This window comes from Netta rufina (assembly GCF_964035555.1).
Source record: "Netta rufina genome assembly, chromosome: 3".
Lineage (NCBI taxonomy): Eukaryota > Metazoa > Chordata > Aves > Anseriformes > Anatidae > Netta > Netta rufina.
Genome location: NC_140125.1, coordinates 53,147,907 through 53,175,281, shown reverse-complemented (window position 1 = coordinate 53,175,281; position 27,375 = coordinate 53,147,907). Strand labels below are relative to the sequence as shown.

The 27,375-nt window shown below is 40.0% G+C and overlaps 1 protein-coding gene across 3 annotated transcripts in view; it reads right to left on the bottom strand.

The window, feature by feature from the left end:
* Positions 1 to 3,696: 3,696 nt before the first annotated feature.
* Positions 3,697 to 27,375, bottom strand: part of TAB2 (TGF-beta activated kinase 1 (MAP3K7) binding protein 2) — a 60,638-nt gene continuing 36,959 nt past the window's right edge. For 2 of the 3 annotated variants that reach the window (XM_084284961.1, XM_084284962.1), the window contains exons 2-7: positions 24,149 to 24,338; positions 18,060 to 19,572; positions 10,371 to 10,531; positions 9,686 to 9,779; positions 8,710 to 8,790; positions 3,697 to 7,449 (exon numbers count right to left, since the gene is read on the bottom strand). In XM_084284961.1, coding sequence (XP_084141087.1) covers positions 7,304 to 7,449; positions 8,710 to 8,790; positions 9,686 to 9,779; positions 10,371 to 10,531; positions 18,060 to 19,572; positions 24,149 to 24,250 — 2,097 coding nt within the window. In that variant the 5' untranslated portion in view covers positions 24,251 to 24,338 and the 3' untranslated portion in view covers positions 3,697 to 7,303. Of the gene's footprint in view, positions 7,450 to 8,709; positions 8,791 to 9,685; positions 9,780 to 10,370; positions 10,532 to 18,059; positions 19,573 to 19,752; positions 19,931 to 24,148; positions 24,339 to 27,375 lie in introns of those variants that run through there. The other variant, XM_084284960.1, reaches the window with a different exon arrangement.

Genomic DNA, 27,375 nt, shown 5'->3' with positions numbered 1-27,375 from the left:
AGGGACTGACCACAGCCCTCATTCCCCTCCATGAGGTGGGGAAGGTGAAAGGAGGTAGAAGAGGTGAAGGTGTTACAGTTTTTTGTTTCTTAGTTCTCTAGCTTGTTAGTTAGTCATTAAATCAATTTTACTGAGTAGGTCTTGCCCATCATGATAATTTTCATTGTATTTTCTCCCGCCTTTTCCTTTGAGGAGGTATAGTGAGAAAGCAGTTGTGGTGCTTTCTCACCTTTTCCTGAGGTGTTTTTTCACCTCAGTAAAAGCACCACAGTTATACATGAGAGAAAGCTCACAAATCCTACAAGTCCTAGAATGATATCAGATCTTCAGTGAAAATGAAGCTCTTGAAGCTCTGGATGGGTGTTGCTGCTTCAGTTACTGCAGAAGGTTTCTCAGTTTGCTTAAAGGAGCCTGTTCTTTGCAGAGGATGGGGGAAGCAAAGTGTTTTGGCTAAATGCCTTGTGCAGGGCACTTCACATTTTTTTTTTTTTTTTTTTTTTTGACTAGCCCATAGGGCATGCAATTCCCAGTCAGCTCCAGCAGCCCCAAAGTGTGCTGAGGGGTGGGAAAGGGCACAACACAACCAAGTCACTTCTGCATTTTTTTTTTTTTTCCAAACAGCAGCTCCCCAGACTGGGCACCAGTAAGTCTCTACTTCAATACCAGAAGACTAAGCAAATCACTCTGGAAATGCAACTAACACAAAAATAATCACACAAACCCTAAACAACAGAAGGAAAAAATGAGAAATTGAATGTTGGAGAAAATAAATTAAGAAGAGTTCGTGGGTTCGTTACTTTAAAATCTGCCCAATTGCCCAATTACATTATACCCCAGATAGATAGACCAAATATTAAAATAATAAAACCAGCAAAGTGCCACCCCAAATGCCAGAGACTTACAGGAATGCAGAGTTGCTACCATGAGTGAAGCAGTGTTTGTAAATGAAGTAGTATCTTTTTCTTCTCTTCTTCTTTCTGGTTAGAGACGTTCTGCCCACACAAACTTTTCTTATCATTTTAGATCAATATAAACATAAAATCATTATAAAGTTACTTATTTGAAGTTTTTAGTCTGGCAATTTTCCTGATCAAGTTTTTAGTTACTTAGCATTGTATTGTAGAAGTCTGCAAAGAAATAGAAATATTGTACATCTCTACCTGAAACATATGTGGTCATTTTGCCCAGGAGTGCTAACACGATCAGCTCAATCAACCACCTAGAAAACAGTGAATCCTCCTTAAAGACTGGCTCCATGATGGGATAAACCCATTTGCTGGTACCAACAGACTTCTGAAGTATCATCACTTCAGACCAAGCACACAAAAAGACCTCACGGTCAGGCATGCTGTGTGCACGATGTTCCCTGATTATTTACAGCCTTTCCAGCTCTGAGGTTCTGGACTTGCGCTCACCACATCCGAGTTTGTGCTTTGCAGGGGGGTGCAAACACCACATATTTTCACACATGAAGAACAAAGGACACAGGATTCCTTATTCCTTTTCCTTCACGTCTCCATCACCTCTTTTCTCAGCTCTGACTCTTGATTGTAAAAGGAAGTTGAATTTAGGCAAATCTCATCAGTCACAAGCCGAGTATGGTTGCTGAGTGTCAATTAAGACAACATTAAGACAAACACACATTAAAATGCTTACTATACGTTTCTCCTCTGTTTGTTACCTAATCAACTACATTAGAATTGTATCGGCACTGTGCTCCTGTAAACAGGTGGAAAAACAGCACGCAGTCACAGAACATAAAACCATTAACAGAATGCACATCCATAAATAAACAGGACTAGGTTTATACAAGCATCTCAGGTTGCTTATTTGTGTAGTACCGTTAGCATACGCAAATTGATATGCTACTTCTCTCCTACAAGATTAGCACTCACATGCAATATGGCAGTGTTTTATTATTATTTATAGTGAACTTGCATATAATACACAGCTTGAACAGAATCACACAGAACTGCAGAGTGGCTGAGGTTGGCAGGGGGCTCTGGAGGCCACCTGGTCCAACCTCCTGCTCAAGCAGGGACACCCCAAGCAGGTGGCTCCTGACCACGTCCAGGCAGCTTCTGGAGATCCCCAAGGGGAGAGACTCCACAGCCTCTCCAGGCAGCCTCTTCCATCACCCACATGGTGAAGTTGTTGCTCAGAGGGAACCTCTTTGTGCTCCAGTTTGTGCCCATTGCCCCAGCTTGGGTCTGGGCACCACAGAAGGAGCCTGGCTCCATCCTCTTTGCACGCCCCCTTCAAGTATTTACGTACACTGATGAGATCCCCGAGTCCCCTCTTCTCCAGGCTGGGCAGTCCCAGCTCTGCCAGCCTTCTTCACAGGAGAGGTGCCCCCACCCCTTTATTGTTTTTGCGGCCCTTTGTTGGGCCCATTCCAGGTAAGTAAACACAGATACTTGCAACTTAAAATCACAGAGCAGCTTCTGGAGAGCATCTGGTCCAACCCCCCTGCCAAGCTGTGTCACCTATCACATACTGCTCAGGGTGGCATCCAGGCGGGCTTTGACCATCTCCAAAGAGGGAGACATCACCACCTCTCTGGGCAGCCTGTCCCAGTGCTCTGTTACCCTTACAGTAAAGTTTCCTCATGTTCAGCCAGAAACTCCTGTGTTTCAGTTTGTGCTCGTTGCCTCATCCTGTTGCTGGATGCCACTGGAAAGAGCCTGTCCCCATCCTCTTGGCACCCTCCCTTCAGATACTTGTACACGTAAGATCCCTCTCAGTCTTCTCCAAAATCAATGAAGAGAATAGGACTCTGGAAAGACTATTTAGCTAAGATCATGCCTGCAGCATTGTTATACTTGCCTGAGATTGTTGTATTTTGATTCACTACTACAAGTATCCACGCATTTGATGAGAACAAGTGTGCCCACTTGCACTGCTGGCAATTTTCATGTCTGAAGTCCAACTGCAACTAATGTTTCTACGAGTTTTACCAGCGCTGCCCCTCAAGGTGGTAGCACCCGAGAAACTCTAGGTAACAAGCACATCACTGGTGCAGAACTGCTTGATCATGGAAAAACAAATAAAAAGCATGAAGAATTGTATCACAATAAAAAGGCTGAAATTTAGTCAGATCACGTCATTCTCGATGTTCATCATCACTGTCAAATGTTTCTGCAGCACTTGAGCTCATCATGGAGCCTGGAGCCCTCACACATTTCATACTAACTCCTTCTGTTCTCTCATTCTCCAATAATTTTTAAGTAGTTTGCACAAAATAAAGACCTCATGAGGAACATTGGACTATGTAAAATCAAAGACTGTCCCTCAAACTTAGCAACAAAAAAACCCTACTCAAGCACAGTCAAGGTTGGATAAAGGAACGCACTGCAATCATTCTACTTTCTAGAATGAATCAGAAATTTAAAACTAATAGTGTGTTTTTTGTTCACGTTACAAGGAAAGGTATTTTTTGAACAATCAATAAAAGATGCCAAAAATGTCAAAGCATTACCTTACTATCTGAAAGGAGAACTAAATATTAGTAAGAGTTACCATGGCTTCACAAGACTCACTAAAGATTCTGCTGATTAACTGTACTGCAAAATCTCTGCCATGATTTTAGCATATCAGTTATGTACTGAAAAGGGCAGATAATAGATTTTTATTAGCATAAACACATCTGGTTTTTAAATACGCGTGTTCATCATCTTTAATCAACTCTTCCTTTAATTTGTATCCAGGCTCCAATGTACATACAAAGAGGAATTTGATTCAAGAAATGCAGCACTAATAACGATACTTCCCTTAAAATGGAAAATGTATTCTCCCTGGGCATCTACAATATACATCGAAGGTATGTATTTCAAGATTAAAAATAGATTCTTAAATTCACAAAAATAAAACAAGTACAAACAGACAGGCACAAATATTGGTCATGCAGTTTTAAAATCATTATGTGAGATAGACGATACCCAATCTCACAATTAATCTGAAATATCACCAAAATCCTGGGCAACATAGCTCTATTGACTGGTGACTGCAGAAGAAAAATGCAGTTTCTAACTTGCCTAGAAAGCTGGCAACGTGAACTGAAACCAGTTCCACAGAACTGACATGCAACAGCACCCCAGTTACCATTCTTAGTCTGCTTTGTTGCCTTCGTTTTGAAGTTTGACCACATGATGAATATTTCAGTCATGAAAAATAAACAGGAGCATCTCTAAAAGCCAAGAAGTCTACTTCCTTTCTGCTAAAGAATTTCATCTATTTGTTTTCACAATTACAGACATCCCTGCCAAAGACATCACAGAAATGTAAAATCCTAAATCAGTATCCAAGATGAACTACTGATGCTCGTGAGATGAAGATTAACCTCACTGCATCCAATCTTTCATATTTATCTTCTAGGAGGAAAAAGGGGAAAATTCAGCAGTGAAGTCTGGTTCTACTTCAGCTTTCAAAGTTTACACCCTTAAAATTCTACCATTTAAGAATGTAATGCTGATATGTCTATATAGTGGTATCAGTTTAAGGCAAGAGCTAATGGCACACATAACATGAAATACAGAAAGCACAAACCCCCGAGGGTGAAGGTAAGAGGCTGTGGAATAGAAGACACTGGAGATGTCATTTCTCTTGTCCCTCTATCCCAGGATCAAGTACTGAAAATGCTGCTGGATACACTCTTACACTAATGTGCCGATGGCTAGCAGAGCTAGCTGGAGTTCCAATGTAAACAGACTTTTTATTTTCCTCCCAGAAAATAAACAGTAAGATAAGTGCAGAGAAATAACCAGTTAAGCATTTAGTAGGATGAGCAGAATTCCTTTTCACCTATTTCCCAACATGCTTTTTCCACCCGCAGCTGAGATTAGTTTTGAGTTTTGTTCGTTCATTTAAATTATTGCTCTCCTCGCTCCAAGCATTATTTTACACACGGTGGATCGAGGCAATCCAGCTAATCAATTTATGTTAAGGAATGTTTTTGGCACGGCATCACTGTCTCAGGAAAGCCCATGTACCATACACCAAGTATCTGTCCAGACAAGGTCCAAGTGGGAAAGACATGTCCAGGAACACTCCACATCCACATCTATTATAATATACACTGCAACAAAATACAGCTTAAGCATATCAATCCTTAATACACAAAATATTTCATATATTACCTTGGACAAAGTGGTTGTTCATTCTGATTTAGAAAAATACTTTAAAAGTCATATACCCTTAAGCGCACAGATTATCCCTCCTGCCCCCCATTAAAATGGACAATACATGGGAGTCAAGATACAGGATCCGACAAATCAAAGGCTTACATAAAACCTGTGGTCATAAGAAATCAGCTTTTTTTTTAATACTGTTAATACTTATTGCTCTGTTGACTATTCTGTTACTCCACAGCATGGAATAAGTAAACAAATCACAAAAACAAACATTAGAATATAATTTTTTTTTTTTTTAATTTTTATAAATAACTTATCTGTTACAAAGACAGTTTACCCAGCTAAATCACAAAACCATCAACTCAAGATATCCAAATTAGGTTTTATTAATAAACAGGTAAAAACTGATTTGTCAATCTTCACATAGAACTGCAGATGAAGCTGAAAAACAAGGCCTCATTTTATGAACAAAATGCATTGAATGCAAGTGCTTTGGGTCTACTGCCTAATTACCTGGGATTGGCATTTTCTTCCCACATAAAAAAAATGCAAAGCCTTCAAAACAAAGGCCTTTGTGCATTCACATAGATCACTTGTAAAATTCCTAATGAGTGTCCACTGGCAAATGTTTACAGTGGGTGACAGTCTACTTTGTCTCTTGCTACATTGTTAGCACTCCCTCCAGCCTCTAAGTGCTGCTACATGATCCTGTGTGCTGTCTTTCATACACACTGTACTGCAATTCCATTTCCTTGATCTGTTACATACATTCCTGATCACGTGAATATTTTCCTTAAAAAAATAGATCATCAACATAAAGAGATGCTTGAGGTTGCTTCAGTGTTCAAGTCTGTTTGATTTCTCTTTTCCAGCCTTTATTTCAGTTGTCCTAAATATTGCTATCCTTGTTTTCTATAAATATGAGACTTCACCACAAAGTCAGGCTTAGAAACTGGCTGCCAAAACAGGAAAGCATTTAAAGTTCTTGAACAAAGCTGTATGATGCTGCTGCTGTTGATTTTGGCACTGTGTGTACTTCCCCAACGAATCTCTCTTCAGGAGTCTGCAAGATACCCAGCAGATGAAGCAAGTTTAACTCGGATGCTGATCTGTTGGTGGGTTGAAAGTTTCTTAGTTTAAAAAGTTCCCTCATGCCAGACAAAATGCTACCTCGTGTCACCCACCGTAAAACTCAGTGTACAGAGTGAACTATATGCATAACTCTTCCAACTTTTCCTGCATTTTTACCACGCTGCATCTGCAGGTCTTCACAGATCATCAGCATTTACAAGAGCAATGTACAGAACGAGCAGAGGAAAGCTATTTTGTGCATAGTTTCTTATTAATGCTCTTATTTTAAGGCATTGCTTCTCTCAGATAAAAGCTTAAAAAAAGGGACATGATCGTGCTTAATCACTTAAAGGGAAAAAAAGTTAACAAAAAGACTATTACACTATACATACAGAAGTACAAGAAAATAATAAAGGTGAAGAAAAGAAATCACTTAAAGCAGGCTCTAGAGCTATGTACAGTAGGAAAAGCTTTGGGGTATTTCACTGTGTGTATTGTACAGACAACGCATGCAGTTTTTCCTTTTCATCTTTAGACGTGATTGTACTGATTTCTGGCTTCACAGAGATGTTTTCAGGGAAGACAAGGCAAAGAGTACCACTGATTTGTGAAATTCCTCCCTTTCTCAAAGGCACTGTGTGGCAGCAAACAGTTTAAATAGTTAAACCTTGTTCCTTTTAGATCTCCTCTGTGCATGTAGTGTTTCATTGAAAGCTCCGAAAACAAAAAACGCTAGCACTCTGTTCCTTTCCCCTGTCAAAATTCAGTAGTGACATCGGGGCAGAGAAGAGGATGGGCAACACCCAAGCACTGAACACGGCGCGTGTTACCGGGATACTGGTAATACTGCACATGGTTTAGGCAGCTGGCAACCGAGTCTTTCAGCAGATTACCTTTCAGCCGATGAGTTTCAACTGCCTGTGACACAACACTGAGGTATTACTAACTCTGTGGGCTGACATTTAACATTAGCAAAACACCATCTCGTCACACCTTCAATTTTACAAAATCCTACACATATATGCTTTTTTTTGCCCCCCCAATGACTGGATAGTTCCTTGTACGCTTGCTGTGGTTTTACAAAAGATATCGGGCCTGTTGGCTCAGAAATGCCTGGGCATTTCACACTGTTCACAACGATTTAAGGCCGGGTGATTTAAAAAAGTACAGGCAGTACAACTCCACTGAGCTCCCTCATCTTCATCTGTGTCTGGAACAATCTTTGGTGTTTTCACAATGGACCTCTGATCTGTGACATGAAAGAGATAAGATAAGCAGTTACTAACCAAGAACAGCATGGAAAGAATTTTTAGATCTTTTTTTTTCAGTAACTGAGAACTATCTTGTTCCTCTGAGAACTGCACAGTTATTACTAGTGACAGAGGCAGCTTTTTACCACCCCCTTGACTACAGCTTCATTGTAAGTCAGCCAAATGGCACAACGCGAAACTACAAAAAGCAAGTTTCCCATCCCTTCACTCTGCTTTCTTCCTTTCTGGTTTCAGCTCAGAGCTGTTGCAGGAAAATGTGATGAAACTTACAAGTTAATCAGCATAGGAAACATGCAAAAAATTTCAAAGTATGAAGCCTATGGAGAAGTCTAAATTATTTTTTATGCTACAAAATACGTGCTTTGCAAAAAATTATGAAAATTTGAAAAATGTATTTAACATGTTAACCCTAGAATGGATATTGAGAGTTCTTCCCCAAACCTGATAACCAGATGCACTAAAGAAAAACCAAAGCCCAGCTCTGTCATGCTGTACGGCAATCCTTTCAAGCATAAAAGTGCATCTTTTTCCATAGCATGTTAGGCAACAACCTTAAGCTATTTTAGAAGAGAAAACATTAAAAGTGAAGAGATGAAAAAGACGAAAAGAGAGGAGAGTGATTTCTGAAGTTAAGGGTTCCTTGTTTACGCAACTGCAAAGACTTTTAGCCAATTATTTCAACTGGAGAACACCTCATTAGCAATCACCCAGTTGCAATTTCTGCAAGATGACAGAGCCTCCCTCAGGAAGTACAATGCTACACAGATCACAATGGCAAAAAGAATTATTTTTCATTCTTCTGTGGAGAGTGATAACTCTGGTCTAAGTCTGCATCATACTTAAAGTGAAACTTTAGATAAAATGAAAATTAAATTTTATGAAGGATGAAGATGCAGTACTGATGACTTTATTAAGAATTTTATTAGGATTTTATTAAGAAAAGAAGGAAAGGACAGAAGGGTTGTTAGAGTCTTATAAACCAGTTAGAGTTAGCTTTGCGTTTTCAAGAGGGCTAGTACCAAATTATTAGACATTTAAATTTGTGAGTCAATGCAAATGCTAGCTAGTAACAGAAAACTAAAGTTAATTTCCTTCTATGATAGGCTGGTGGATTTGTATGCTCTTGCAGAAGTAATCTATTTCACAATCAACATTTAAGTTAGAATCACAGGAAAAAACTTAATATTAGATGCAAACCAGATATTTAGCATTATATCCAAATTTTACCAATACAGTACCTTTGGGTTTTGGTGGCACCGGACCAAGAAATCCAATATTATCATAAAAATTATGAATAGCACTGGGATTAAAATGTGGTCCTACAAATGAAAAAAAGAAAAGAATGTGCAATAGTTTTTAAAATAAAATCAGATAGGAAAGCATATCAATTTGTTTCAGTAATTCCAAGAGACAGTACTATGATTCACTTATCTTTTACATAAAGGTGTCAGTGCAAACCAGAATGAGATATTAGTGGTGTCAAGAATACACAGAGAAACTTACTGCCTAAAATACGCGATATAAAATGAAGTCAGAAACAAAATCCAGGAGTCCTGACTTCTACTGCCCAGCTCTTTGCTGATTGACCAAGCTCCTTAAATATGACTTTCTTCCCCACTCTTAAATATTTAAGAGCATTTTATTAGTTCAGCTGAGACTTTTTTAATTGTAACTGTATGATCTACTATGTAGTATATAATACAGGTTTGGATTCAATACTTAGAGGAACTCCTAACTCCAATTTGCTGTAACACAGATACAGAATCTGAAATTTGAAAGAGGAGAACACAGAGGTACAACAGTACTTTGGTTGCCAACTAGAGATGCTGAATACAAGACAGAAACAGAAGATGGGAAAGAAGGACATGTGTGTAAGGCTATATTATTTAGAAAAACTTCTTCCCCCTCTCTGCTGATATTCAAGTGACCAAAGAGATTTTTTTCCAGCATTTATTATTTAACGGTATTGCAAGTCTCCCTTCTGAGCCAAGTATGAGATACGAATGATCATGGGATTAAGAAGAATCATAAAGCCAACAAAAACAAAAGGCTTAAAACAGTTACTTTCATGGTTCCACTCAAACTAATGTGCTGATTTTGCAAACAGTATGTACACCCGTAATTTATAACACCCTCTTTTGATACATGCAGACAGTGAAAGGAGAACATAAAATCAACATCTACAGTTGCTGATGTACTAAGAGCATACTGTACCTCTTGCTTGAAAAAGATCAATCTCTTTGGTTAGGCAATCTATGTCTATCTGCAGCTGTCTGTTACAACTTCTTAACTGTTGCATTTCTTCCAGCTGAAAAAATAAATCTGCCTGTTAGACTAAGTTTTCCCATTTTATCATCAGTTATCATTCACACATCGGTAGATAGCATTTAGTTATTTTAGAAGTGAAGATAAGAGCACCTCCCCTTGCAATGATCTTTGTTCCAGTCCAATCATAACCCTACAAAAACCTTTCAGACCCACTGAACACTTATCAGACTTCAGAGTTGACTGTACAACTCCTGATTGTTGTTAGAACAGAGCCCGTGGTCCATCAGATCAATGGCTGATCTGGCACTAACAGCTTTATCAGTTTCTTTGAGATTGGTACATGCATGAAGAACAAAAAATACTGTGCAAAAAGCAGTACAACTATTCAGTTGTAGACTGAAATCTTTTGTGACTGCCATTGAAAGCAACATTTCACAAAACAGTTGAACTGAAAAGGCTGATGGCTAAATAATGCACGTTCAGTTTCTAAACTACACTGTTCACCAGCTCAGTTCTAGCTGTACTGCCTATCAGTAGTGTATTGTCAATATGCGAGCCACTGTTCCTTTAATTTATTATGACAGACCATGCTTGTGGTTTAGGTTTATAGCCTACAGACGTTTCAACTTACTGATGGAATCTGGGAAACAGAATTCGATCTTTTCAGCCGCCTTCGTGTCAGATTATTCTCCATTTCATTGACCTCTGATTTTAGTTTATCCAACTTTTTCTTTTGAATCTCAAGTTCTCGTTGAAGTCGCTCCATCCTGGCCTTCTGGTGTACCAGTAAAGCTGCAATACATAAAGTCCCGTTTTATCTACTTTATTATCCTTCATATGACAACATCAGATAAAGATGAAAGTTAGTATTTGGGAAAATAGAGACAAACATTTCTACAGATTGCTTTTCCATTCTCCTCGCAAGAAGGTCTCTGCCATAAAACATTACATTTTTTGAAACAGCACAAATCAATTGCAGACAACGAGCAAGTACAATGAGAAAGTCATATTATGTAATAGGTGACCGTGCAAAATTTAGCTGTAACCTGTAAAAGTCTTTTTCAAGAACCCAGCAAATCTACATGAATGGCTACCAGAAACCACCACCAAACTTTTCCTTGCATTGTGTTCTGCTCAGTCACTGTAAAGGAAATGGGATGAATGAAATTCCGGAAAGCGCACGATGTATGTGAGGTAAGAACTCAGATCTTGACTTTTATTACTGTTTGGATTAGAACATAACCCAGTGTTCTTTTCATAGCAGAGACATAAGCGAAACCAAAACAGAAAGTGCTACAAGCAATGCTGCTGGTAAACATCAGTTATATTTATCACAGAGGCTGGACTGCATGCCACCTATTTACCCCCGAACTGGGGTGCAGAACCATTAGCTCAGCTTCTAATTTCTATCGCTGCTTCCTATTCATACATCAAATAACGTAAGGAGGCCTGATTTAGAGACAGCAACGTCAGCATTTAAACCAAAGCTTTTTAAACCTATAAGGAACGTAAACAGAACATGCAATTGAATTTATACAAGAGTTTAGCTCATTAAAGATTGGTGTACTGTTAAATATCACCAAATGAGCAGACAACACTGCTCAAAGCAATAATCACTTTCTACACAAATGAAAGAAATATTTCATTAAATAAACTCAATCACTTCAACTTCTGCATAGCTGTTCATCCATTAAATTAATAAACTGTATAAGTGTGGACCAGCTTCGCAGACTATAGCACTGTGGAAATTATTTAGAAATAGCAACAACAAGGCTTTAAAAAAGATAGAAATTTGCCTCTGAAACCAAGCATTTAAACACGACTGGCTGAAACATGAGGTTTGATTCACCACAGCGCCTTTCAGGTGCCAATAAGGTCAAAGCACTAATTTGGCTGGTTAGCTTCCCTGAGCAGCAGCAGCAGGAAAAAAAAGGCACATCAAAAAGATGAAACCTTCCACAGCTTCAGCAGGTAGAACTGCTCTCCATTGCAATTCCTGGCTGTTTGCTCACTCACACACCACACTTTGTCTCTCGGAGGTTCTTCAGGAGGAACCATGCCAAACTATTTTTGTACAGTGTAAGAGAACTCCAAGGCCCTACTCAGATTCAGTCCAGGCTGTTAAGCCACGTGTTCAAAAGATATTGAAGTGACAGAGCTGTACTGCTTTCCACTTGTTTTTGTTCAGTTTAGAAGTGTTTGTATAGATGGGCACCTTTATTTGCCCATCCACAAGCCACACTGCAGTAGAAGGTGCAGCTGTGCTCTCATGCAGTGCAAAAGCATTGCAACTGGAATCCCAATGTAGATTTTTGTTAAGGACTGAGAATCATGATGTAAGTAGTCTCAAAATACAGCCTCCCCTCTCAAACAGCCTTTAGAAACAAGCAAGGAAAAGGACTTTGTTCTGTTGATGAGCTCCAGGAGCCAGAAACGTAGCTGCAATGATACAGAAAGGAAATCAAAGACTGCTTTGCCCCCACCCTACTCTTGCAGGGAGATCACAAAGCCTTTTTCCTCCTAGACTTATTTTCCACTTTCAGACAAGTCCCTTCTGCTTTCATTGCCTTGGTATTACTGCTGCACCAGCTCCTCAAAGGCCAGGTTACTGGGACATGACCTGCAGCAGCACAAGCAGGCCCAAGGACTCTTCAGAGCTGCCAGAGCTACAGATGCAGGCTGTGGGTTAGCAGCGACTGAGATGCACGTGGAAGGCGAGAAGAGCGCTATCAGAGCATCTCCAGGACACACGGCGTGGCACGCAGTCAAGAGCAAGGCTTTGAATAAGACTGCCTCTTTGGAAGACCTTTTTTTTTTTTTTCCCTAGCCGTGCTCCTAAAGGGCAAGCAAACAACTAATTTCGACATTCTCCCCCATCTGTGGTTTACAAATCCAGCTGTCAGTATGGAATCGCACGGGGCGCGGAAAGCACTGCTGGATGCCCATGGCATTTTCATTTTCACATCACTTTCTAGACGCTATTCATGTTTTTTTTTTCCTCCTAGCTGCCTTGTGACTGTTTTACCATTTTAAATCCCCAAATATTTTATTTTAAACACACGCATTACAAAATTATTATTATGATTAAAGAAAAATAATCATTTGCTATTGCTATGCTAAACTTCTATTAAAAATAACTTGGATAAGGAACTGACAAGACATTAGTTCAAGTGGTGGCTTTCATATGGAATTTGGCAATTTTGCATAAATACTCATTTGGCAGCTGTAGAAAAATAATGGGGTGACAAAACCCCCCCACCAGTACTCATTAATAAGGAACAGCAACGTAAGTAATCGGCTCCCCCTAGTGTTGATCAGAGCTAGCGAAATTTTAACAGAACTGCAAAGGGCATCTCTGAATTAAAGGAAATTCAGGTACTAGGTCTAGTGGAGAAGTGTATTAGTTTTTTTTTTTTTTTTTAAATATATAATTCTGCATTACTTGTAGGAATAGGATCCCATCCATGCAGGCAGCACAGGCACATGCCGGTTTATTCTCTACAGGCTAACTTGCAGGACAAAGCAGAAAGGCTCAGGCTTGCACTTCTATATTCAGACATCCCTAAAAAGAAGCTATTTACTGTAGTCACCGTGGCACAAGAGCTACCAAGTCTGCCTCCTTGACTCACTGTCAGCATGCCACAATTTGAACTGATTTCACAGCCATGTTTCACGTTTTCATTATGTGGAAACGGGGTACTGTGCACCCTCAGTTATTCCAGCTTTGCATTCTCCATTCAGCAGACTGGCATGAACAGTGCACTTCCATTCTCTGACAACATGCGTGTCAATGTCAGAGGAAACAGTGGCACTTCCCACAAACCAGCTGCAAACCAGCTTAATTATAGGAAGCATGCAACTTGGGAAGACAAAAGACCATTGCTTCCTCAGCAGAAACCCATTCTAACAGGTACAGAACATAACCTGTCTGAAAGTGTATACAGAATTGTTTTCCCAGAGCATCTGTGAATGTGAATTTTAAACAACAAGAGCCCATCTAAAGCGGTAATTATTTTAAGTGTATCTAAGAAAAAAGCTAATATAGGGACACAATGATTCCACCCTACTCTATAAGAATTTTCATTCTCCAAATTTCTTCCTTGTTACAACGTGGAGGAAATGAGAGTTCCAGCAATGCAATTCCTCTGTAGCAATGTCTGCGAAATTCTCGAGGACAGACCTCTGTTCATGCATACTTTCAAAATCTGTACCTGAAGCTCCATAAAATTCCCTTATTTTCCCATGCAATTTCAACACTCCATACTGATTTCTGTTATCCTGTAATGCCCTTTCCACTTTTATTTTTAATGCTTTGAATGAGAGCTCCACTGAGGGCGCATATGCCTGCCATGCAGAGCCAAATATAATGCTGTATGTTTTCTTATGTCACATGATGCAATGAACTTCAGGACTCTTAGAGCATGGGGCACAGCTCTATCTAAAATCACTATTTTTTTTTAAGAACATCTATAAGGATTAGCTAGGATTTTAAGAAATTTACTTCCTGCATCTTTTTCAGTTTGAAAACTTAAAGCTCCAAGAAACAGTGAGATTTGTGCAAAAATGTCAAGTTATTAGTTTTGCAATTAATATATTGACATTAAAAACAGGGTGGCAAGAGTTGCAAAGTAAATGTACATCCACATAAATACCTATATACCTGGTACAGGTGATTAAGACTATAACTATGTATACCAGCCCCTCCTGAAGTTAAAGAAAAAAATCTGGAAGTGTCAGATAATCAAAAGCCAAACAGTATTGAACTAAGGGACTTAATTAAGCTAGTACAACAACTTAAAGCCACAAATCATTACATAATTTTTTGATAGCATCGTTGCTTGCCCATTATAGAGGCTGAAAGCTTTACAGAGAATGAGCAATGACTAAATAATTGTTTCGCCTCACTATTCAACAGATGCCTGCATGCATGAACATTTCCGAGCACTGCATTTTCAGTTTCTACATGAGTATCACTGTTTATCACCTGTGAGGCACTTGAACAGCATACTGAAATCTCTGTTAAGTGTATTAGTAAAGTTGTATTACACACTGAAATCTCCTAAGAAATGGGAATAGATACTCTTGTACATACAGGAAACTGACACTAACTAGATTAGCATGGAAGTTTATCCTCTTTTGGCTGTCCTTTCCAGCATGCTTCTCGTATGATTTTTCTAACATTATTAATTCTTATTGACCTCACTAGTGGATGGGTGCTGTCAACATTTCCATGAGCAAGTCCACAGGATCTCAGACTGGAATTCCCGAAAACAAGGAACATGCAATTAGCAACTGCTTCAGAAAAGTCTGCCGGCAGTGACTTCCTTGGCATCAAAGCCAATTGCAGAGAGATAACCCAGTATTCCGGGGTAACACGTATGTCTTAACTACATCAGCAGTATTTGAGCATTACCCTTCTTGTTTTCACAACGTACAGCCTACATTTCTGGCGCTAAGCTAACCAAAAATCTGTGACAGCCTTCAGCTACCCACTGAGACTTCAGGGAGAGAACAGCAGAGGAAACCATGGCAGAAAACCAGAAATGTAATCATGAAAAGAAAAGGCTGGAGTGCCTACACAATATCAGAATTGAAATTAAGTTCCTCGGACAACTTCGGTTCTGCAATGCCTTCATTTTTCTCTGGATTCATGATTCTGTAACTTGTATGAATGGACGAGCTCCGAGGCAGACAAGCCCTGTGCTTTACCAGAGAGCTGCATGGCTGTACGCCGGCACAAGGACGGTGTTCGTGACCTGCTCCAGGCTCTGAGCGAGCCCAGTACTCTCTAGTGGCCAGAGGCCATCCTGCTCTTGGCTGGTGAGACTTGAGGTCTTTGTATCCTGTTACTGACCACCTGAAATACTTATCCTCTCTTTGGGATGACTGTTTCATCCTGCCCTTTTGATAAGGAGCTCAAATCCACATGTTCAGGCACTCTAGTCAGGTCCGTACTTCTGTCTGAGCAGAAACCAAGACGATGGAACAAAGGAAGGAGAACTGCTGCCATCAGTTCCCTCTGCTTTTCACCAAAGCAACTACAGTTACAGGCAGCGCTTGGGTCCAACACCTTCTATTCCCTCCTCCTATTCCGGGGCTGGACCATGCTTATGAATCTGTTTCACTGGAACAAAGTGAAAGAGATCTCCTTTGACACCAAATCAACTCTACTTTCCACATTCCTTCTACCCCAAGCCAGTTTTAGTTCTCCCTGCCAAGATACGGAGCGTTCGGGGCAGAAATGGAAAAGCTGATGAAAATACATTTTTCTCTAATCAGAGCCAGAGAAACTACTCATCTGTTTTGGCTAAAATTAAAGTGAGACAAGCACCTGGTATGGACGGACTCTGCGCAGCCTTGCTAAACTACATGTAGCTGAGAACATGGCCTCACAACGGAAAGCACCAAGTAACTCAAATCACATGTAGTGTGTACAAAAAATACAAAACCAAGGCCAACCACCTCTAGGAAACAGATCCAGCTCTAGAAGCAATAATTAGGACTTCCAGGTATCACAGTCATACCAGTAAATCAGTCATAAATGCCTTGACTTTCAAAAGATTAAATCATGACGAAAATAAAGAATACTGTACTTGTTACAGCAGAAATGGAGCTACACATGCCAGAAGTCCCAAGCACTTCTGAACGTGGGAAACATGAGAGTGGTTTATACAAACTCTTGAAAGACATAAAAGGAAGGTATTTCTCCAATGTCAGCACTGAGACAAAAGCTACACCAGCTCACATCACACATCTACACTACTAAAAACTGTGTCTATGCCTTGGCTTCAGGAACAAGTGGGCCCTCTGTCAGCCAGTCACAACTTTTGAATGCAAGGCTGCACGGCAGAATTGGGCTTCACAAACTCGCCTCAGCTTGGGAAAGTGGATGCTGATACCCACTGCTTGCAGAGACGGCAGCAAGTCAGGCTAGAGCAGCCATTGCTATTGGGGGAACAAGAGATAAAGGGCTGGCCTGGTATGAGTCAGTCCCCCAGTAGGAAGAGGGGAACAGGAGAGAGGACACCCTTCCCCAACAAGCACCTCAAATGCAGAGTGCCCGGGAAGTAAGTGTTTACAGTAGTAAGGATGAGATTCCTCTTGCTTCATTTCTGGGTATCTTAAGTTACCTAGAACTAAAGTAGGCAGGAAAAGAGTAAGGAAAGAGTAAGGAAAGGGGAATACTGCTTCTAGAGGGCATTTGTTTCACTTATCCGCATATGAACCCCATTCCTAAGTTCTTTAATTCTTCACACATTGTAAAACACCGCCTAGGATGATTTAGTTTCGACACCTAACCTTTAGATACTTGAGTTAGGATGGGCTACTCTCTCACCAACAATATAATTGCCTCCAGAAGTAGTGCATAAGCTAAAATCACTTTCAATTCTCTTCATTACTACAGTACTCCAGATGTGCGCCAGCCTTAGTGTCCTGATCATTGTACTTACACAAAGTCTAACCTGAAGTGCATTTAGTCATGGAACAAAACAGTTGAATGCCAAATTATTTGCTGAGTCCAGAAAGAACCAATAAGCTGAGAAATGATTTTGACAATCCGTTCCAAATACTGCATAAATATCCTAACACTCATTTGACGTCTTCATCCAAATGGCCCACAGCAGCTTACTAAACCATCACGACAGTAACAAAAGCATGTAAAAATATTAAAACAGAAGAAAAAGATTAATAGATCGGGTTGTCGTATCACATTACATTTTACCCTCCTTTTACGTTACCGATCCTTTCAAATAGTTTTCTTTGTTGTGGTCCTCTATCTCAGTTTAGAACATAACAGAAGTATCAAAACTTGAAGCATTTTATTGCTGGGCACATATAAGGAAACAGAGGCATTAGGTCCCACTAATTGCTTCTGAAGTCTGTTTGTCTTGATTTTTAAATAACATTCGCAAAAACAAATTGGGATTTTTATCCAGTAGAAACAGCATCTCAACTGATCCAAAAATCTGCCAGTAGACTTGTAACTTTAAATCATCAGGACAAATTGAACAAGCTGAGACGTTTCCTTCAAAACGACAAAGAAACAAAGACACTACGACTCCACTTCATTAAACAGATAACGTATCTACTAGGACAAACAGAAGAATTATCTCCAAATATTCAGTTTCATGTCTTTGCCATAAAAAGAAACCTACGACTTGCTTATAGACCTTTTATTGATTTAGGAAACGCTGAAGAATGCTAAAATTGAAGATAACATTAACATCACAAAGGTTTATCAACTGCTTCACGTTCTGTAATCTACATAGTGAATTGACAATCTGGTTGAAATCTCTACTATTTATATGAAGAATATTACCTTGCGTGTAGGCAGCATCATCAGATCCCATACTCAATTTCCGTGCATCACTGATCCTATCCACATGTGCTAAAACAGGGTCAGTAAGATGCTGGATACCCTCTGGTTCAACATAGTGATCGGGAAGGTTTAGAAGGTTTGTAGGTTCAAAGGTTGGGGAGACTACCCCTGGGGAAACTGCAGGGGGCTTATTTGGAGAAACTGTAATTTTAAAAGTATATTTTGTGTTAGGCTGCGTAACCACCACTCGAGGAGAGGTTGCAGTGGTGCTGTTGCCCACTGCTCGACTCTTGGGTGGATGGTGATGAATAAATGCAGGACCCATGCTTACTTGACCAGACATATTCCTAGAAGTGGTAGATACTCCAGGATTTGTCGATATGAAAAGCGTGGGCTGGTTCCGTACAACTTGATCATCTCCTGCTGTGGCATTTGCTGAAATGTAGACCTTAGGCTGACCACGTGTGATCACTTCATCAGTATTTGGAGGACTGGCCGATATGTAAACAGTGGGCTGACTTCTACTTAATGTCTGGCTGTTGAGGGAAGAGGGAGTAGTGGAGGTGCGAGGGCCAGTTGAGCGCAACTTAGAGGAACTGTTTCGTTGTGGTGGTTCAAGTTTGATTTCAATTTGGTTTTTGCGAGGTCCTGTGGATATGTTCTGAATGTTGTATTGGCTATGAGCAGAGGATTGCGAGCTACCAGATGAATGAATCATAGGTGCTTGTGGAGTAGTAGGAGAACTGATAGGCATATAGACATGAGAAGTCTGGTGGCCTTGCTGGTTTGGCTGCGTTGAGTGTTGCGATGAGGTATGTGGCGTAGAACTGGATGTAGGAAGAGTAGTCCAAGGACTTGGCTGCGAAGGCTGGTAGACTTGCTGAGGGTGCATAGGATTAAACTGAGATGCCCAGCCTGGCTGCTGCTGCGTCTGTCGAGTTGTACCACTAGGAGCTGTGATATAAGGCCTAATATAGATAGAATTTCCCTGTGGACTGTTAAGGACAGGAGGAGGTACACCATGTATGTGCAAAGACGTGGGGGTATTGCGGCCAGGCTGAATGTTTGGGGCTAAAGTTACCATAATGGGGTTGAATCTGGGCGTTTGTTGAGACAAGTTAGATACTCCTTTGCTGCCTAGGTGAAATCCAAGGTGTTGCCCTGGATTAGAAGCACTAACTGTATTAGCCATGCCAAAGACATTAAATCCTTGTGGAACCTGCGCAGGTGCTGTCTGTGGTTCCTGCTGAAACAGTTCATTGCTGGGCTGACTGGTTTGAAGGTGTCCATCGCTAACGCTGTGTGCTAGAGTCCTACTTCCATTCATTCTACTTCCGTCTCTTACATGGTGATACACATTCTGTGACTGCAAATCCAAATTAAGAGAAGTCATGTGATTTCGTAGTCCAGGGATCCCAGAATCATCCGAAAAACCTAGGTCTCCTTCACCGTAGAGATACTTTGTGCTCTCCTGAGACAGAACTGCACAACAGGCATCCAAATTATTGTTATTCTATAAGAGACAGATGAAAGTTTGACATTACTGATCAAATACCATCATGGTTGGATATATATTTATATATGCACAAAATCATCACTGAAAAGTTATCAATGTAGCATGATATGGACAGCTTTAGGTAGTTGGCCAGCATAGCTACTACACATGCACAAGGGGCCTGCATGTGAAGCTTACTAGTTTGAGAACAGCAACTCCATCACTGGCATCAAGGGCAGAGGTCTGCATTGCTGCTTAAGCAATGACACTGACATCTTGGGTCTTGACAAGCTAACATGACACAGTGTAATACACCTTGGATGAATACTTTTGCTATTCCTTCCCAGTTTCAGAACAATCTGCGGCAATGACAAGTCTCCAGCTTGAGAAGAAAGTGACAGAAAACAATCCACAATACCTGCATATCTGTGTATTTCTGGTAAATAACTGAAAACCAAAATAAAAACACACATTTATTTTAAACATTCTTGCAAAAGCTTCAGTACCAGTGATGCACTACCTCCTGCTGAAAATGAGAAGTGAATCTTATGCAGAGAAGAAACATGCAGACCAAAGAAGTTGTACAGGAGTATATGACTTCAGAAGCAACGTAAAAAATTCAATTTATGCACATACAGCACATGATTACCCTTTTGCAAGATGAAACAATTAAAGAAAACCCAGGGGACATTTATATTTTAAACCACTGTTTACAAAAATTTTAAAAATACGTGTATTTGTATAAAGTTACTTTATAAAACTGGTAATAGGATGACTCCCACAACCTGGTTATTTTGCTTTTAAAGAATAGTTCAGAAGCAAATTAAGAGTTAATCCTGCTTCTGTATTTCCACAAATTCAATAATGCTGTACTCATAGCTCCACAACAGTTTCCCCACATAAGGGCTTTTAGAAGAGTGCACATGCACTGGTGGCATAACTTCAGAACAGTGTGCTCTGTCCATATTACATTTTCTTACACCACCCCCCGTGCCCTCCCCTTGCCCCCCACCTCAAGAAATAAAGGTTAATACTTGAAGCCAGAAGAGCACCTGTTCAGGCCCAGATGTTATTAAAATTAAATAGGTGTCAAATTTATCCAAACACACAGAACACCAGTTACAAGAATACAAGTGATCAAGGAAAAAAATGCATATGCCGAGTAGTAACATTACCAATTAGTTAAAGAATACACAAGCAAGAAAGTGATTCATACTACATGCTTTGCAAACAGTTATTTTTGTTAAACTAGCACATAGTAACTCTCATCCTTAAGCAAGATAAGAGCTTAAAGAGATTTGCAGACACAGCAAGACTATCGGGAAAAAAAAAAAAAAAAAAAAAAGCAAAAAATGAAAGGACATAACAGAAGTGGGAGGACAAGCCTAAACTCCACCCACAAAACCAAAACTATGTGTTGATACAGGCCAGATGCAGTTCTGAATTCTTAAAGAAAAAACACCAAAACCAAACAACATTAAAAAGACACCTTTTAAAAAAGGAAAAAAAACGTGATTCCCTAAAGGCTGTCTAACTAGCCAGTCAAATAAAAGAATTGTTGCAGAAAAGTCTTGAGAGCAATTAAAATGGGCCAAATGATTTTATGTATAATGATAGCTTGGAGTAAGGACAAAGTAATGAAATGAAGTTAGTAGTGAAGAAAGGAATCACACTAAGACAGAACAGTGTGTAAGAAACTATCACAACAATAGCCTTGTACTCATTGCAAAGAACAGAAGGGAGCCAGAAAAGGGACAAAGATAGGATGCCACAAAAAAAAAGAAAAAAAAGAAAAAAAACAAGCTAGAAATCTTAAAGGCAGATTTTGCATGAACTTAAGTGAATTAAAATTATTAACAGAAAGGCCAAAAATACAAAACCAAAAAGGAACAGGCCAGGCTTGCAAGGCCCTTACATTCAACTTGAATGCATTTCTTTGGACAATTTTTGTTTTCTTTTTAAGACTGCATCCAATCAATTCCAAAATTTCAGTGACGTCAATGAGCAAATTGGAGAACTCAAGGGGGAAATGGGGCACATGGAGCCCCTGTCATCTTCTGGCTGGCAGAGGCAGAGTTTCAACCGCTTCTAGCTCTTTATAGATCAGAGAACCGGTTGATGGCAGAACTGAGCATATTCCAGCAAAACAATACCCCTCATCTTAGCTCTGCCCATGTCCCAACTGAGTTTAAAATGTTGGCACCCTGAAAGAGAAAGAAAAAAAAAGAAAGAATAAGAATGTTGGAGGGAAATGAGGAAGCAAGGAGAGGATGTAGACTTGAGGAGCAGGTGGTTATAAAATGCCCCGGACGAAAAAAAAGAACAAAAGGGGACAATGTCCACGGAGAGAGGAAGTCGCAGCAACTCCTTTAAGTGAGGAGAAGGGAGCAGTTGAATGCAGGAAGCTTGCTGGGAAGAATGGAGGGATACAAAACTTTTCAGGAACACTCAATGCAGTCAGCCCAAGAAAGCAGTAGGATTGTCAACTCCCTAGATGACGCAGGTTTACATTTCACCTATTAGATTTTGGTTGATCCCCTGGTTTCAGGATATTAGGATATTGCTAGTAACAGCGGGCAAAGAGCAGCATTGAGGTATCTGTGTAGTATTCCTGCACAACTCACAGTCCTCTGAAGAAACTTTTGTTGTAATGAAAACCTCTTGTCACTTTTAACTGCATAACTGCTTAACTTCTTTTGGGTTCTCTCAACATTATACTTCCTGATTTAAAAATAGCTTCTCTCTGACACATCAGGTACTGGGGGGGCAAGGCAAATGGCAGCATTTCTTATTGCTGATAATGTACTTACTATGCTGCATACTTCTGTTACCACATTTATCAGAAATTCCTTTTACCATGCTCAGCTTCTAGAAGGCAGAACATGGGATGCAGACGCTGTTCTGGAAGCATTGCAAATACACATAGAAGTACCCTCAAACTCTGCTTTCCAATCTTTACCTCCACCTCAGGTACAAAGTTTCTCAGATTGAAAAGGTTATTTTATTTTTTTTAAAGAAGGCTATCTTAGAGTAGCATAACTGGAAGATGATTCAAAGAGATCAGAGCTCATGAATTTCAAAGAAACACCAACCTAAGAAAAATGTTGGTGAGTCTTAGAAACTCTCAGTTCTTGCACAAACAACTATTAACAAAAAGGTAACTTTCCAGTGTACTGAATTAGTGTAGTAGTATTGCACATATGGAATGTTAAATCACCTTATATGATTTTTAAGGCTCCTTTTTATATTAAAAAATCACTATTCAATGGTATGAAGACTGAGTCTCTGAAGAGACATACACCAGCTTTTAAAGAATCAGTAATTACACCCAAAAGGTGAATATTGTTGCATTCACTGTCTACTCCATTGACCTTGCTCAACAAGCAATTCTCTTGTTTGAATAAAAAAAAAACTTATACTATAAAAAATAGATGATTCCTACAGAGAGCTAATATAAAAATGGTGAGGTACTATCCTGAGAATGAATCCAGGCTATCCATAGTCTGGTTCAATTTCCCCTTTAGCTAAATAATGAAAGAGAAAAAGTTAAGGCAAGCCTGAAACCTCACAGGCCCTCTTGCAAATTGAAACCAATTCTCTCAAGAACTGCAGTTTTCATAAATTCTTACTCTATTTCAAATATAGAGTTATGACGAGGTCTTGAAAATACACACATTCACTTGACACAGTCACACTTGTACTCCCAACAGTACCAACAGGCACAGCACTGCGTTTATATGCATGTATGTGTGACTATAGATACTTATATATGAAGTATGTACATATATGTATTTTACATGTTAAAATACATATAAAAATAAGAACCAGCAGTGTTTATATCATAATTGTATCATAGCCATGGATGTCATAGCCATAGTCCAGTGACATCCAGCTTCTGGGAACTCATGGCCATCTTTCTCCCAATCAAGTTGTGTATAGTGTTGATCATTATGAGTATGCACACAGTTCTCTATTATCCAGAGTACTCAAAGGTTGAATACTTTAGATAATGACAAAATCCAATCAGCATGGGTACTTTGGGATAACCAGAAATGCAAAGCAAACATTTAAGCAAAAACAGTTAAGCCTATCAGCATGTTAGCTCTGGGCATTCAGCTGTCCCCATGTCCTGCTTCCTCAGGCTTTGGTCAGGCTTATTAAGTCATCTGCCGAAGTAACTGATGTGATGTTATACAGCAGAAGTGACATAAAATATGGGTATATGCAATGTTGCATTTGTGCAGCACTGCCTTAAATTACTCCCACTGGACTCAAGTTGGCTTTGCATCTCTCTTTTTGCCACAATTGGCCTTGGCTCTTGAGATGGCAGGAGCATACTGATTGGAAAAATGGTAGTCTCCATGCACAGGCTGCTTTGGTTTACCTTGGGCCACCCCTGACTAGACATGAAAGAGAGGCCAATTTAACACTTAGCTCCCTATGCAAAATAAACAAATTGGCTGTGTATAGTTGTCTCATTCAAAGAGGAAAACAGAATAAAAAACTGCTTTCAATGCAGACACCCACACATGATTAGTTAATATTTAAAATAAGTACCATCACTTACTCATACGGTCTTTAACAGAACACTGACCTGTAACATGCATCTGGATACAACACCTTCAGGTACCTCAGGAAACTTCTGTCGCAGGTCATGTAAAACCTGAATATCAATTTGCTGGCTTCCTTGGGCCATTCGTATATTGCCTGGTCAGGATTGTTTTTCAACAGGCAGTTTTAGGCCTTAGTAAAGGGAGTACTCATCTCTTCTGTCCCAGCATTTTCTGAAAGAGGAAGGAAAAAATTAGGGCACTGAAAACACGCACTTTTGATATAAAAAAAAAAATCAAAAAAAATGAAACGCACAAAAATCCCTCTCCAGTTATTAAATGTAAGTCTGTATTTTATGTCAGTGTTCTCCCACACCACACCTCTGACTAACAAACTGCCCTTCAGACACTCAAAACCTTACAAATTGCTCTTTTATAGGTACATCTCTTAATCAGCTTCCTTTTTTTTTTTTTTTTTTTTAAATGTTGACCTTATAAAACGTATTAGGAATAAGAGGCACTTGGTTAATCAAAGTATTAAAATTCATGGTTTTAAGATCAGCATTTGTTTATTTAAAACACGAATAGACGCAAATAAGTTTACACCAAAAAAAAAGGGAGAAAGTCTTAATTCAGCTTGAGTGTACTTACAGTTACCTTTATCTTCACTGTTACTGCTTATTACCAGAAAATTGTGGCTAGAAGCTCAGTGTTTTGTAAGTTTCAAGATTTATTAGCAATATCCTACTCTTTTTTACCCAACATACCTCTGAGATTAGGACTACAAGAAAATAACCCTGTAACAACTTATGTTTCTTCAACTAATTGTTTCTTTTTAAAAAGAAATTATGAAGATCATATCACAGTCAGCCAATCAACACATTTATACAAAGTATCTGTCCTGAGCTTATGGTATCCACATGTTATTAACAAGAACAGTCTCTAGCAATTAAGTTTGGAAGAATGCACTTGTGCATTAAGCAAAGAAATGCTATCTTTGGTTTTTTATTGTTATATTTATGTATAATATTAGTTTATACGAAGTAGTCAACTCCAACACTGTCCTGGTTTTGGCTGGGACAGAGTTAATTTTCTTACTAGTAGCTGGCACAGCGCAGTGTTTTGGATTTCAGATGAGAATAATGCTGACAACACAGGGATGTTTCAGCTGTTGCAGAGAAGGACTCTGCACACACAGCCAAGGACTCGTCTGCTCCTGGCACTGCCCAGCCAGCGAGGAGGCTGGGGGTGCACCAGGAGCTGGGGGGTGACATGGCCAGGACAGCTGGCCCAAACGTCCCAGAGGGATGTCCCATGCCATGGGGGCACCATGCTGAGCAGTAACACTGGGGGGGCTGTCTGAGGGTGTGCACAGCCACTGCTTGGGGCCTGCTTGGGCATCGGTCACTGGGTGTGAGCAGTGGCATTGCGCATCATTTGCTTTGTATGTTGTTATCCCCTCCTTTTCTGTCTTAATAACCTGGCCTTAACTCACAACTTCTATTCCCCCCTCCCAATTCTTTCCCCCATCCCACTGCAGGGGGGGTGAGCAAGCAGCTGTGTGGTGCTGAGCTGCCTGCTGGGTTAAACCACAGCAAACGCTTGTTTACCTCTTAAGTTCACAAACCTTCAAACATTTCTGTCAACGTATTCACTTTTTCCTTCCCTTTTCTGCCTGCTTTTCTTTTTTCTCCCCTCCTATCTTGCCTCACACCCAACAGGCATCACTGCTCCACCACCGCCACTGACACTCCCAGCCTTCCCTGAGCACTGCACCAGCTCTGCTCCTCTGCAACATGGGCACTGCTATGAGCAACACCTTCAGCACAGGAGAAGTACTCCAAAAATTAAATTGGTTTGGAAACATGTGAATTGATGCCTCTTCCTTAACAGACCCTTGGTTTTGTTAAGTACCTCACACGTGGCTAAAGAAGTAATCTAAGATGTGCTCCAATCAAAACAAAGGAGTTCTCACAAAGCAAAGTCCATGCTAAAAAAATAAATTAATTAATTTTGGTGTTGATTTTATGCCTTTTTTTTGAAGGGAGGTAAAGAATAGGGGATGAACTATTTTTTTGGTTTTGTAAAAACAATGGATAAAAAATAAAAACTGGATATGTGACAGATTATTAACTTGTTTTGCTTCCTTAAGTACCTTATTTTTGTGCTCTAAACACTGTCTGGATGCATGCCCTTTGGTACAGTGTCTCTTTAACAATATGGGTACAGATTCTTATCTCTAATGATTTCCCCTGATACTACTTTAGACCAATTATTTCCTCTCATACTTTGTCCTCATTTGGCTTTCATTTTGCTCTTTCTTCACTAGGAATTATTAGGCTAACATTCAACACAGCACGGGTTTCTTTTATGCTGAAGACTAGTGTATTTTTTTTTTTTTTTTATTTTCCTTCATTTTTAGTCAGTGCTTATGAACTCTAAACGTAACGAGGACCTTCTCCTGCTGCAATGTGCTCGCTCAATGTCTATCTTTTGGGACAAAGACTATTTAATTCCTTTGAGATTTAAAATACCATAAAATCCACACCAATCTGCCCTACATATTCACTGAAACCATCTTCCTCTACGAAAGCAACCAGTGAGTCAAACCTGAATACGGGAATCAGCTTTTATTATTTTTCTTGAAGCAGTATAAGTATTTTGAGATCTTGCTGAGCCCAGTGAAAAAAACAAACAAACAAACTGCATTTCCAGTTATGAAGACTAGTAGCTATGGAAAAAGTTGATGCATGTGACTGGAGCCCCAAACATAAAAGACATTCCTCAACTCCTCACATTTGCATCCCCAGCGGAGCTTCTCTCTTCATATCCCTTCCCTCTCTCCACCTCTGCCAAGGATTTCTCCTACCTGACCAAGGAAGCTCTAACCAACCTGCTAAAGCACGCAGCTGCTGCCTGCAGGAGCTGCCCCTGGATCCAGCAGCCCAAGCTCTTCCCAACAATCCCACTGGCACACTCCCCTTGTAATGAAGTGCAATGTATTGCAATGCCATGGCTTTTCTAAGACTGGAAAGATAGAGACAAAGTGCAAAGAACTGGTGATGAAGCAGGAAGCACGTGATTTCCAGCAGGGATCACAAGACAGGCACAAAGCCCTTCCAGGACGGAAGGCCTGAATCACTCCACTCTAAGACCTCTTCAACTCTTCTGCCGTCTCTGGCCTGAACTGGTGAAGCACCAGTCAGCTGGTAACTGGCCTGCACCAGGACACTTCCAATAATAGCTGAACACGGTCTGAAACTGCAACGCG